Source organism: Lepisosteus platostomus, chromosome 11 (genome assembly GCF_059453375.1).
Source record: "Lepisosteus platostomus isolate fLepPlt1 chromosome 11, fLepPlt1.hap1, whole genome shotgun sequence".
NCBI classification, from domain to species: domain Eukaryota; kingdom Metazoa; phylum Chordata; class Actinopteri; order Semionotiformes; family Lepisosteidae; genus Lepisosteus; species Lepisosteus platostomus.
This window is the reverse complement of record NC_142621.1, coordinates 21,148,556-21,162,906: the sequence shown is the minus strand read 5'-3', so window position 1 is coordinate 21,162,906 and position 14,351 is coordinate 21,148,556. Positions and strand designations below refer to the sequence as shown.

The 14,351-nt window shown below is 43.0% G+C and overlaps 1 protein-coding gene across 1 annotated transcript; it reads left to right on the top strand.

Moving 5' to 3' along the window:
* Nucleotides 1-9,704: 9,704 nt before the first annotated feature.
* On the top strand, nt 9,705-12,313 carry LOC148652180 (uncharacterized). Its single transcript, XM_088597599.1, has 4 exons — nt 9,705-10,874; nt 11,322-11,492; nt 11,640-12,110; nt 12,208-12,313. The coding sequence occupies exons 1-4, from the start codon at nt 9,758-9,760 to the stop codon at nt 12,216-12,218; spliced, it is 1,770 nt and encodes a 589-aa protein (XP_088453725.1). The 5' UTR covers nt 9,705-9,757; the 3' UTR covers nt 12,219-12,313.
* The last annotated feature ends 2,038 nt before the right edge of the window (nt 12,314-14,351 follow it).

The window sequence follows — 14,351 nt, the reverse complement described above, 5'->3', positions numbered from 1 at the left end:
ATGCGTTAAAATTGCACATCAGCACATAGCCGCGATGTATTATCAATGTTAAATTTCAACCATAATATCGACAACATTAATAAACGCATATGTTGAGAAAATATCTAACCCAGCATATTTTCCGGTTATATACTGTACCACAATGCATTGCTAGTATTCGTTGGTCACCATTTTGGACACGTTTTTCAAATGTAGAAGATTGAAGTATTTATCCGCAAATATCTCAGCAATCCTCTTTTGACGAGTAAGTATGAATAATAATAATACTATCTGAATACATACAGATCTTTCTTAATATTATTTTGATTAAAATAGTACGTAAATAAGCAAAAAATGGCACACGAAAATAGTGTGAATGGGGAAGATGACACAAAATCGTATTGCCGTTTCTCTAATTATTCTTATTCTATGTTGTACTTTCAAACTTTGGGTACTCTTTAATTAGGACAGACTTTATCGCTCAACTGCTATGATGCAAGCCAAATTTTTACATTTATTTCAGCTTTGAGCTTAGTAAACCGTTCATTTTTTAGATTATACTAAAGAAGACATTAATCATTATTTATTTGGGAAGTAATATTTTATAATTTTCTCCTAGCTGCGGTGCTGAAGTCCCATCCTACATCAACAGAAAAAGAAATAAAGGAGCACGCAATGTGTTACTTGAAGAATGCATATGCAAGGCAGGGGGCCAGGAGATCTGGACACTGAAAATAATAGGTTTCTGGTTCTAACTGTTAGGACAATTAGACAGGGTTTGCAAATAGTGGACATAAATCGTCTTAACTTCCATTGTAATATTTTTTTTCTTGGAAATATAGAAGTTGTACATTTTAAAATGTATATTTGAATCAAAATGTGGTTTTGAGTTAGTGTGTTAATGTAATTAGTTTGTGTTTGTCATTACTATACTGTATATTGCCATGTTACCAGAATTTGTAGCTGAAGTTTAAGACTAGCTGTGTTTTTTATGATTATTGCCCATATGTTGATTGATTGTATACAATGTATAATTTGAAATACATATTTTTCAGGTGTGAATGTGTATTTTCAGAATAAATTTCTAAACCAAATCATTGGCTTGATTTACTAGTTTCTACACCTGTAAAACCTATCTTTGATGTATAATAGACCTTGTTGTGGGAAATCCATCATCCAAGGAGCAGGACACAGTCTTTGTGGATTCAGTTGTTTTATTGAGCTCAATAATGACATCAACGCGCGTTGGGTCTGCCCCGCAGGACAGACGAAACTGCAAGGGTTTCCCAGCTCTTATATACAGTATGATCTCAGGAAGATGTTTTGTTTCACTGCTTCATGTGTATTCGTCTTGCCCTTTGATATGTAGCATGAGTTGACCAGTTGGTCCTGTCTCAAGTCCTGTCCTTTGTTATGTAGCTGTCCTTTGATATGTGTAGATCTGCTAAGTCCTGTCTTTTGATGTGTAGCTGTCTTTGTTGGAGCTGCTTAAGATATGTTAAGGCAGCCGATACATTACACAATGTTCTTGAATTAAATTGTTGTGTTGAATACAGATAAATTATATATATATTTTCCATCAATTATATATATATATAAGTATGTTTTATGTTCTACTTCAGTCCCTCCTGTTACCCACCTGGCGATAGCCCCGGTAGGTTACCTATTACCCTCCACGTACACATCAGCAGAGTCTGTCGACTCATTTGACCTGACGTTTTGGGTATTTGCACTCCTCTTACAGCCTTAGCCATTCCCTATTGGAAGGACCTGAGCTTGGGAGTTTTAGATTTGATTTCCTGAACTCTGTTGAAGAACTGGTGGTGTGGGTGAGGGGTCAGTGGTAAAACCCTAGTTCCTCGTATCTGACTAGAAGGCCAATTACTATCTCATGAATAGTGATAAATGATGCTAGTCACAGGAAATAGCACTGAGGCTCCTGATGTGGCAACTGCCCAATGTCTCACCAATTGTGTCAAGAGCTATATACACACCAATCATCACAGAGTCTGCCAACCTCATCACTATTCCGTGCTCCAGACTGACCTTTAATTTCCTCTTCTTTAATGATTGTCCTGCCTGTTAATTACTGGATACTGCAGGCTAAACCAACTCTCCTAGTTCTCCATCTTCAGTCAGCTCTGCACTCCACCAGGGTTTAAATGACAATAACGCTCTAGTGTGAAGGATTCTGATACTTGTGGGCAGAACGTGGATTCCAGTGGCACCAAGCAGCACAGGCTTTGCAGGCACACCATGCCTCGATACCATGAAAAACAGCACTGGGTTGGTGACCTCTGCACAGCCCTTAAAGAGGTAGTGATTGGCTCAGAAGAGGTTATATCAGAACTGGTATTATTTAACATATAAGCAGTGCCACAAGAGAATGTAATCTAATGGACTGACTCAGTGCATTACTTACTGAGTGGTCATCTGTGCTATTACACAGACTATATTTTATAACCTCTATGGTCCTTGTGATAAACTTTCCTAGATAAGCTTAATTACTAAAATATTACGCAGAGCTATCTGAGGAAGGGTATACCAGTAAAGGATTCATAATGGCTTCCACATTTCCACACCATTGCACAAATCACCACCAATTCACTACTAAATTAACTTCTTTAAATGATCATGTTTAACTTAGTCCAATTGGTTTCACACTCTCCAAAAGCTTGACTTGTCATTGCTCAAATGCAATGTAAATAATCCATTTACTTCGGAATTAATGTAAAACTCAATTTCAGACACTAGACTAGACTTCAACATATAACACTTTCCTTGGTATCTTATAACAAAGAATATCATCAGGCGCCTCTGCAATAACAGGATATTGCACAGGCCTCCGATGTGCACAAAATAAAGTACAACACTTATACCTATATTTACGTTTACCATCTGTCAGGTTATTCCCCCCCTCATAGTTCAGTCCAGTTTCCCAGATAAATGGGGCATCTCTGTCCGTCCTGAAGATTGGGATCCACAGTTCAGAAAAGAACAATAAATCCTTTATGTTAACTTGAGGTCGTTGGGGTGATAACTTGGTGGTCCACTAGGTCTAAGTCCACCTCGGAACCCAAAAGGCCAGGTTATTTTGTCAATGCGGTCCCTCCTGTTGGGAGTTGAACACACCCAGGCCTCAAGCAGATTAATTAGCGTTGCGTTTTACGACTGATAAGGTAACTGAAGCAAGGCCTTCACTCTTCGAGCGCTCAGATATTATAACACCTGTAATGAGATTTTTTAGAAAGCAGCTACTGGCCCTCCTGCTGAAGAAATAGAATCTTAATAACAGTTTTTTTATCAATTTTCCTCACTACTTTCAACTTTTTTCTCACAAGATGTCCAACAAACACGGGTCGTTATTCATTAAGACTTCACGTTGATCTGGATAGAAATCCTTCCAAATGGACTAGACGCATGCTTTTCCCTTGTGTCCTATCTGAAGAAATTAGGATTGGTCGCCATTTACCTTTCAGCTCTGATCAGCCAGGGCCTACTGCTTTGTGCTCCTTCCGTGAGTCACAGGGCTCGTGGCATCAAATTCCATCACTTAACAGGCCTGATTTTTATGACTATGTCAACTCCTCAGAGTTCCTGCATCTTTCTGCTGAGAATCTCTCCAGATTCCCTTCTCTCCAGGTGTTACACCCTGCTGCTTCCATTCTGTTTCCTCTCTGAGTGAAGCTCTCTGTTGGATGTCTTGAATATTTAAATTTCCTATTTGGGAAGACCCTGTCACTTCAGATACCAAAGGGCCATTACCTTAGCTTATCCCTTCATGACCTTAATTATATAGACATTCGTCTGTTACTCCCAAACTTGTATATTCCAATAAGATTCAATACATACTATGGCTATTTCATCCAGAAGGAATCTATATGATGTCAAAAATTCCTTAATCTCATTCTTGTTACAAAGTGGTGCCTTTACCTACCTTTTTTTAATGATGACAAAGAGTGAGACCTAAAGGTGTTATATCAGAGCAGCTTTGTTCTCCCTCTGGATTGCCTTAGGGCTCTGTGTTGTCCCACACCCTATAAATTCTGCATTCAATCAACTGTAGAATCCCTTTTGAGAACACATTGTTAAATTTGCTGTGACTCTGTCATTGTCAGTCTTCTCCTAGACATAGACGACTACAGCTTTCAGACATCTAAGTCAAACATATAGTGAGGAAGACCACATAGTCATAACTGCCAAGACCATCCTTTACACAGTGCTGCAAACACCCTCACTCATGCCTCCATCACACCTCAACTAGATTACTGTCATAAGTTTACAGTGGGTCTCTCTATTCATCTTCTAAATAAACTATATGGTTAAAACTCCACTGTGTGACTCCTAACACATTTAAGGCACTGTGACCACATCGCCCCAACTGTGGCATCTCTGCACTGGCTCTCCATTATTCAGCACATTGACTTAAATTTTTTAACTTTTACCCTCGGCAGTCTTACATTCTGAACCCTGCAATGCTTTACATTTTAATTACTAACTGTGAAATAAGCAGGGCCTAACTCTCTGCTAAGGCGCATCTTTTAATAGTTTCTTTAGTCTTTTTTTTTTCAAGACGTGAATTTAACCACCTTGTTCCACCACTCTGAGGCTCACTCCCTGTCTATCTGAGAACTATAAACTCTTTTTGAGGTCTTACTTCTAAAGTGAAAACCAGGGGTCCTACTCTTATTTTCATCTGTTCCCCCTTTTTTTTTACTACCTGGAGTGCATCCCTGTCCAACACCCTGAATGAGACACCAGTCCATCCCAAGGCACACACAGATATGGGGCTCTGTACACACTCACACCTAGGTCAAACTTTTCCCTTTTTTTTTAGATACCATTTGACCCACCCACATGTCTTTGGACTGTGGGAGGAATCCAGAGCGTAGGAACAGAACCCACACAAATACGGGGAGAAGATATAGACTCAATGCACACAGCACCCCATTAATTGAACCCAAGGCTAAGCTGTATGAGGCACAAATGCTAATTATTGTGAGATTGTGCTCTCCTCATATATTTATGCTTTGTTTCAACTAAATTTGTATAGCTAATTTTTATACAAATACTATCTGACTCATTTATATATCTGAGTCATTTAGGTCTACCTGTACTCTGTTGGTATTTGTATTTATACATTTTAGATGATCTTATATTTTTCTGTTCACCTGAGTTGCTTCTTGATTTATTTTAATCAAGTCTCTAATGTCTAGCCAGTCCGGCTGGCTTAACACATTCACATAGTCTTATTTGAAACACGCAGTCACACACTGAGCTTTTTCACCTACACACGCGCGCACACACACACATACACAGGCCGGCACACAAATTAATAAAAACAAACGTACACATCTATAGTGCTTTTGCATTAAATTTGGAAATTGTTGGATCATGTCGTATTTCACGAACATTTTAGTTACCATTTTTTTAATTATTGTTTTAGCGTAAAAGCGGTATACATTTTACTTTTATATGTATCTGTTTTAACAGCTGTGTAAGTTTTAAAACACAGCATCACGTATTCCATTTTCTTGTTTTTCAACAAGCAATGTTTGTTACTTCCAATCGGGTTGATCCATTTTTTATCGTACTTTTGAGCACACATAAGTATGTTTTATGTTCTACTTCAACCTCTAACCATAAACGTATAATAGACCTCTAAAGTTATCCGTATAATAGACCTCTAACCATATAAGTATAATAGTCCTCTAAAGTTATCCGGAACTCCAAACATATATGTATAATAGTCCTCTAAATTTATCCGTATAATAGAACTCCAACCATTTACGTATAATGAACATCTAATCATAGACGTATAACTGACGTATAACAATAGACGTATATTAGAATTTCATTTTAGACGAATTGCGGACCACATTTAGACGTCTAAGGTATGCGTTTAATAGACGTATATTATACGTCTTTTGCCCACTGGGTGGTGTCGCCCCACAACTATCGTCTGGAGGGACTGCACCCCTCCTCCCTCCGAGCATGTCAATGACAAAGACCCAGGCATTCAAGGCATTCCAGACAGCGCCCCATCCATTCTAAGAGCTCTATTGTCATGACTTGGATATGAAGGCCATTGTACAGGAAAGCTCCCCTCAAAGAGCTCTAAGGAACAGAAGACTAGACAAGAGGCTGAAGGCAGGAACCAGAGACCATCATGCTTGAGCTACTGTATCTTCCAGTCAGAACTGTTAGTGGGGCCAGCAGGGGGTGCTCACCTGTGTGGGCCCTAATGCCCCAGTATAGGGACGGGGACACTATACCGTGCAAAGGCGGTGTCCTTCGGATGAGACGTAAAACAGAGGTTCTGACTCTCTTTGGTCATTCAAAATCCCGATGAGCGCACTGGCGCACTATGGCTGCCGTCACATCATCTGGGTGGAGCCACACATTGGTGGTGGGGGCCTGTAAAGAGAGGAAAACTGACCGTGGTGTCAGCAGGTACGTGTTTGTGTCTGTGTGTGCCCTGCGATGTCCCATCCAGGATGAATGCTGCCTTGTGCCCAATGCTTCCCAGGATAGGCTCTGAGGCACTGTAACCCTGAATTGGATAAAAGATTAATTAAAATGATGTAATGATTAATATTATGATAATAATAATTGGCTTTTCTAATTAGGGTGGGTATGATACAAAACTCAAACTAAAAATATAAATTTGAGTGGCACTACTAAGATTTTAGAAAGAGTCTAAAAGGGTTTTGCATCAGAGGGGAAGCCGGACAAGGCATGAAATCCAGTTCGCTTGTAAGGTGCATGGTCTCCTGAACCCAGAGGATCCAAATGAAAATCTAAAATAAAGTTGCAAGCTTGGCCAAGATCAGCAAGCATGTTGGCATGAAAAAAACTGAGGGTTAATATTGCAGAGAATGTGCCACAGAACTTTGGTTAAAAGATAATGAAGGGAGGTCCAAAAAGAAAAATTGGTGTCCTGTTAAACTGATATGGTTCGCCATTTCAGAAAAAGTCCCTGAACTGAGCCACTACTGATGACTGCATTCCTTCCTTTTAGAAGACCATAAACTTCATAAAAACCTTGATTTTTCCACAGTTTTTAGCGTCATCAGAGAGAGAACATAATTTTCACCGAATTCATTATACAGTATCATACAAAAGTATATTTGGGGCAGAGCGGTGGCTCTGTGGCATAGGATCTGCACCTGTGGCTGGAAGGTTGCTGGTTCAAATCCTGCAGCTAGCAGAGGAATCCTACTCTGTGGGGCTCCTGAGCAAGTCCCTTAACCCCAACTGCTCCAGGGGTGCTGTACAATGGCTGACACTGTGCTCTGACCCCAAGATTCTCTCCCTGTCTGTGTGTCTCATGGGGAGCAAGCTGAGGTATGCAAAAAGATAATTCCTAATGCAAGAAATTGTAAAGGGTTAATAAAGTGATGTTATAATGTTGTTGTTATTATTATTATTATATATTTCAACCAGAAACTTACATACTGTACCATATTGGTACAGGTTTCCAGACACAACTATAAACAGTGCATCTGTTAAGCCAAAGATCTGTTAATTTTATGAACTACCTGTAATAAGACCAGTAATTTGTATAGCAAATTGCAAAAGTAACTAATACAAAGAAACTTTAAATAACTTTGATATGGAGAACCTTATTAAGAATTACTGATTGAAAAAGGGTCCCCAAAAAAGGGGGCATAGAAAATGCCAATCAGTTCTTTCCCAATTTTGGATCCCAAATTATATTTCACTTTGCTTGGATGGAAAACCATATGTTTCCTTCTTTCCTGCACTGTTCGAGAAAGACAGAAGTTCTTAGTGGGACCTCAGTTCACCAGAGGAAGACAGCTGAAGAATCTAATGATGCTATTTACTATGTTTCCATCTTTATTAATCCAGAATTTCATTTAACATGGAAACAAGAAACAAGATGTAAGTTGTAGAAAGAAAAGACATTCAAATTGATCTCCAGTAAATTGCTAATTGTGCACAATTGATAACAGAATTAGGAATTTACTGGAGATAGATCAATTTGGCGGCCTTTCTCTTATAAGGCTTCTGTGTATTGAGTTTTAATAAAATCATTTACGTTTATCTCCAAGGACTCACCTTATATTGTATGTTCGGGTTTCCATGAAATGAGAGCGAGGTCACAGACTGTGGAAACAGCAATGCAGCGTTCTCCAGCCTTTCCACTGTAAGGACTCAGTTCTTCTGTTGCTGCTTTATCAATCAATCAAAGTTTATTTATCAAATGCACAACAACACAGCGTGTAGCAGTAATTGATGGCAATGAAATGTCTTTTCTGTGAGCTCACCAGGGGGAATTAAAAATAAAAATCACAAAATTAAAAGTTACAGAACAAAGTTGCATACTAATAGTGCAATACAAAACGAATTTAAAAATAATATAAATAGAACTGCTACATATCCCAGGTGTATGCAATATATTATGTCCAAATAGTGCAATATACAGTGTGCAAAATACAATGGAAACTGTATATCCATGTAACCTAACCATTCACAAAGACCATTACGGTGGTTGCTGAAGGTGACTGCAGCTTGGCTGTTTAGCAGTCTTATTGCCTGGAGGTACTGTATAAACTGTTCCGTAATCTGTTGGTCTTTGACTGAATGCTTCTATACCGTTAAAAGGACGGTAGGAGAAAAAACAGTTTATCACTTGAATGACTGGGGTCCTTGACAACTGACGTGGCCTTCTAAAGACATTTACTGTAGCTTAGTGGATATCCTGGATGTTTGGTAGCTCACAGCCGGGAATGAGCTGCGCTGCCTTCACCAACCTTCTGCAGTGCTTTGCTACTGCAGCAACGTTTAACTACTGGAATGTGCTAGAGATACTGACGGAAGAGACAGGAGTGATTTACGTGTACTTATCTGTTGGTCTCCGATTCTAAAGGAGTGAGCTTAAAGTAATGGTAATGAAATTTAATAGACAGCCCGTCCTCATAGAGCTTCTGGATACAACGAACGTGTCTCACAGTGCTGCCTCTATCCGAAAAGAAATTTAACAAGAAAAACTTTGCCAGTCCGATTTAAAAATGGAGGTTGCAATTCAAAAACCTGTCAACCGATACTTTTCGTCTGTTTGTAGTTTAAAAAACGACGACTGAAGGGGAAAAAAAAACTTTTTTTTGACTTCTGGAAAATATTACAATCCTTAATCGCGATAATCATTCAGAAAGCACTACAACAAGGTGGAAAATATGAGCCCACTACGTACATAAACTAGAACACTCGGTATTTATTAAGGAAACGTTGTATGAAATAACGAAACGCAAGACACAAAAAACTACTAACATTAATAGTAACAATAAGAAATATGTATCAATTTCTCACATTCAATGGCGAAATACTTGATTACATATAGTAAAGTATTGTATTTAAAAAGAAACTCTGAGCTGTGTACAATTAGACAAACAACACGACTGAAAATGATGCAAGAAGAATTAGACCTACAGCAAAACAAGTGAGTAAAACAAACAGTAAGAAGATATGACATATTAATAGCTTGACTACAAAGAGCTTCCCAATTCCGTCATCGAAATACTCGCCTTAATTACATTATCATCTGTTTTCCTTCGGGTTGGAGAAAAGACGACAAATCAGAAGCCCACTTTGTAATTTGCGATTACCTGAAATAAAGTGTCTTCAATTTGACTCCCTCTACTCGCGTGAGAATGTTTGTGAAAACACCGGGCTCTTCCACGTTTAATGCCGACAGCTTGGGTGTTCAATAAATACCGGAGGAGCGCACTTACCTCCACGAGCTTTGTGGGACAAAATGATGTTACGGAAAAAAACGCGCTGGTTTCTGCTGCATGTGCTTCTGCTGGGACTGACGGCAGCAGTTCCATTAGTGGATCGCGGGCCGAGAATATCCCGTTGGAAAGAAATGCAGCTGAGTGATGGCAGCGATTACACGGCTGCATTGAAGAGCAACTTGTTTGTCAGTGACGCACAGCATGGGGAAAGGATAGACGAGGTAAAAGCTCAGGCCAGTTCAGCTGCATTTCCAGATAGTCTACACATCGATGTTCTTCACAAAGCAATGAGTGATGCAACACGGAAAGATGGCCCATCATCCGTTAAAGCGTACCCATATGCCCTAGAAAGTGCTCCTTCTCCTGATGAGGCTGTTGGTGACCTGGAGGGGGACCCCACAGCTATTGAATGGGACCCCACTGCACTGGAAGGGGATATTGGTGACGTGGAGGGTGACCCCACTGCACTGGAAGGGGATATTGGTGACGTGGAGGGGGACCCCACTGCTGCTGAAGGTGACCTGGAGGGAGACCCCTCTTCCCTGGAAGGGGATACAGGTGACGTGGAGGGTGACCCCACTGCTGCTGAAGGTGACGTGGAGGGAGACCCCACTGCACTGGAAAGGGATATTGGTGACGTGGAGGGTGACCCCACTGCACTAGAAGGGGATATTGGTGACGTGGAGGGTGACCCCACTGCTGCTGAAGGTGACCTGGAGGCAGACCCCTCTTCCGTGGAGGGGGACCCCACTGCACTGGAAGGGGATATTGGTGATGTGGAGGGGGACCCCACTGCTGCTGAAGGTGACCTGGAGGGAGACCCCTCTTCCCTGGAAGGGGATGTAGGTGACGTTGAGGGGGACCCCACTGCTGCAGAAGGTGACGTTGAGGGTGACCCCACTGCACTGGAAGGGGATATTGGTGACGTGGAGGGTGACCCCACTGCTGCTGAAGGTGACGTGGAGGGAGACCCCTCTTCCCTGGAAGGGGATGTAGGTGACGTTGAGGGGGACCCCACTGCTGCAGAAGGTGACGTTGAGGGGGACCCCTCTTCCCTGGATGGGGATATAGGTGACGTGGAGGGTGACCCCACTGCTGCTGAAGGTGACCCCACTGCTGCTGAAGGTGACGTGGAGGGTGACCCCACTGCACTAGAAGGGGATATTGGTGATGTGGAGGGTGACCCCACTGCTGCTGAAGGTGACCTGGAGGCAGACCCCTCTTCCCTGGAAGGGGATATTGGTGACGTGGAGGGTGACCCCACTGCACTGGAAGGGGATATTGGTGACGTGGAGGGTGACCCCACTGCTGCTGAAGGTGACGTGGAGGGAGACCCCTCTTCCCTGGAAGGGGATGTAGGTGACGTTGAGGGGGACCCCACTGCTGCAGAAGGTGACGTTGAGGGGGACCCCACTGCACTGGAAGGGGATATTGGTGATGTGGAGGGTGACCCCACTGCTGCTGAAGGTGACCTGGAGGCAGACCCCTCTTCCCTGGAAGGGGATATTGGTGACGTGGAGGGTGACCCCACTGCACTGGAAGGGGATATTGGTGACGTGGAGGGTGACCCCACTGCTGCTGAAGGTGATCCCTCTTCCCTGGAAGGGGATGTTGGTGATGTGGAAGGTGACCCCACTGCTGCAGAAGGTGACCTGGAGGGAGACCCCTCTTCCCTGGAAGGGGATGTGGAGGGTGACCCCACTGCTGCTGAAGGTGATGTTGAGGGGGACCCCACTGCACTAGAAGGGGATATTGGTGATGTGGAGGGTGACCCCTCTGCTGCTGAAGGTGATACCTCTGCCCTGGAAGGGGATGTTGGTGACGTGGAGGGTGACCCCACTGCTGTGGAGGGTGACCCCACTGCTGCTGAAGGTGATCCCTCTGCCCTGGAAGGGAATGTAGGTGATGTGGAGGGTGACCCCACTGCTGCTGAAGGTGATGTTGAGGGGGACCCCACTGCACTAGAAGGGGATGTTGGTGACGTGGAGGGTGACCCCACTGCTGTGGAGGGTGACCCCTCTGCTGCTGAAGGTGATCCCTCTGCCCTGGAAGGGGATGTTGGTGACGTGGAGGGTGACCCCACTGCTGCTGAAGGTGACCTGGAGGCAGACCCCTCTTCCCTGGAAGGGGATATTGGTGACGTGGAGGGTGACCCCACTGCTGCTGAAGGTGACGTGGAGGGAGACCCCACTGCTGCTGAAGGTGATCTTGGTGACGTGGAGGGTGACCCCACTGCTGCTGAAGGTGACCTGGAGGGTGACCCCTCTTCCCTGGAAGGGGATATTGGTGACGTGGAGGGTGACCCCTCTTCCCTGGAAGGGGATTTTGGTGACGTGGAGGGTGACCCCACTGCTGCTGAAGGGGACGTGGAGGGTGAGAATATTGTGAACTTCTCTACTTTTGTTCCGTTTTGTGTGGCACCGTTACTTGTTTTCTCTTGCCATGACCTAACATTCTGTCTTTCTTGCAGGGTTCTGGTGAGCTGTTACTGCTTTAGTGCTTGGAGTGACTGGAGGACTATGTGAATCCCTGGTCTTGGATTGCTTTGAGATGCCAATAAACCTGTATAATTCAGATGCCTGGGAATGTGTTCAGCTTTGTGTGCTCGCCTACCTCATGGTTGCCATTTAGAAATAGCTCTGTACTTGCTTGTGGACTCCCCCTTGCCACAGGCCCTACAATTCTTACCTTCCAGTGCTTTGATCTGCCAGGAGTGCGGCCATATTGGGCCGAGAGATTGAGCCACCATATGTGCCTCATAAAGCAGGAGCAGACACCAGGTTCTTGGAAACTTGCAGATCTGGAGTGCAAGTGCTTGCCCTCCTGCAGGCATCTGAAAGGGGTGGGAACCACTGCTCCCGGTGACCCACATACCTGTTGGTTTTCATTCCATCGCAGCTTAACCAGATCAAGTAAAGCTTCAATTGAATATCCCTATCTCTAGAAAAACAGTGTGTAACTAAGGTATAGTGGATGTGAGAAATTGAACCCCTAGTTTCATTAGGTTAATTAAGCAAATAATGAAGTGGCTGACTAGCTGGTGGGGGCTGAGTTTGGAAGGACCTACTCTGTATGAAGAGCAGAAAAGAAATGAGATTAGTCTTGACTATCCTGTTGTGTGGAAACAACTCATGCCATGATTGAAGAACAAATGGAGGAAGATCAAGATCAGTGGCCCAACCTAGGAGTGCTTGTCCACAGCAGCATCTTGCAGGTCTCTTGGTGTGTTGGTGCAAGATGGCCGAGAGCAGACCGCTGCCTGTGCAGCAGCTGTGCCTTTAGGGGAAATGATGGGCGAATGATACTGAACAAGGAAGCCAGCAAGCAAAGCAGCCTGCCCTTCTCCCCTGGTAGGGCTCTGATTGAATAGCAGATGCCCCAGAAGGGAAAACTGTAGTGAGTGTGCTAGCACGTACTTGTGCTGGAGGCCTCTGAGCATTTCTGACTAGCTAGTACCCCTCATGGTCGGGACTTCCTTTCCACAGACGTTGGTCTCCAGAGAAGACTGCCTTCTCTGATCCATTCAGGAATCCGCAAGGAAGCCCAGCTGAATTAAATCTTAACTGTCTTTGACTGCTCCATCAGTCTCAAAAGTATGCTACCCAGTGAAAGCTCATAATGTAGAGGGAATTGTTTAATCATATATTATTACACTATTCTGCATGAGAGCAGCCTGTTTTGATTTTGACAGGGCAGCTCACGATGCCACTAATCACATTTGTCAAACATTTTGGACAAAATGGCTATTCCTAATAAATTAAAGCTAGATGTTTGCTTGCTTCATCGCTCCTGGTGAAATGAATATGTATTGGTTCATCACAAAAACCTTGATTTTATTTTGTGTGTTGTGAGAGTGTGACTTGTCGCACATCAAATGTCCAAAGACATTTTAGTTAAAGCATGAGAAACTCTTCAAGGAAGAGGCAGACAAGACCAAGTCAATCAAATGGGCGACAGTGGTTTGTTTTTGGATGTTGAGTAACATCCAGAATCAAATTGTACTCCAGGAGATGGACAGTGCCCACGAGAACATTGCACTTCACAGTGATGGTGATTGGCTCAGCAACCAAAGTCTTTAAACAGGCCAACGTCCACAACCAGGTAAGCAATCAAAGAAGGACGCCACGCACTGCCCAGTGGGCATTGATTCGTCGAATATACGTATATTCACGGCGAAAATACGGCTATACGTATATACGTAGGAGTATACGGCAGTAATTAATTAATTTATTATATTTATTACTATATTTATTATACATGTGTAAATAAATTAATTACTGCGAAAATAATTTACTTCGTACACTGTGCAGAGTGCCGTATACTCCTAGTTGCGGCACACACGATATATACAGTAAAAAGCCTCAGGCACTGTGTTAGATGTGTTTTCGACGTTATATATGCGTTTATTAATGTCGTCGATTTTACGGTTGCAATTCGACGTTGATAATACGTCGCGGCGACGTATATATACGTATAGCCGTATTTTCGCCGTGAATATACGTATATTCGACGAATCAATGCCCACAGCTTGCCATTCAAGGGTTTTGCGGAGGGGATCTTGCCACCTGCCTGAAAAAAACAGTAAAATGTTTGAGTGCCTATAGAGTTTCTATT

Excerpts from the sequence above, each read along its gene's own strand:
- LOC148652180 (XM_088597599.1), top strand. The coding sequence starts at position 9,758 with ATGATGTTACGGAAAAAAACGCGCTGGTTTCTGCTGCATGTGCTTCTG. Across the intron at positions 10,875-11,321 it reads TGCTGAAGGTGACGTGGAGG|GTGATCCCTCTTCCCTGGAA; the intron begins GTGACCCCACTG and ends CTGCTGCTGAAG. Across the intron at positions 11,493-11,639 it reads TGCACTAGAAGGGGATATTG|GTGATGTGGAGGGTGACCCC; the intron begins GTGATGTGGAGG and ends AAGGGAATGTAG.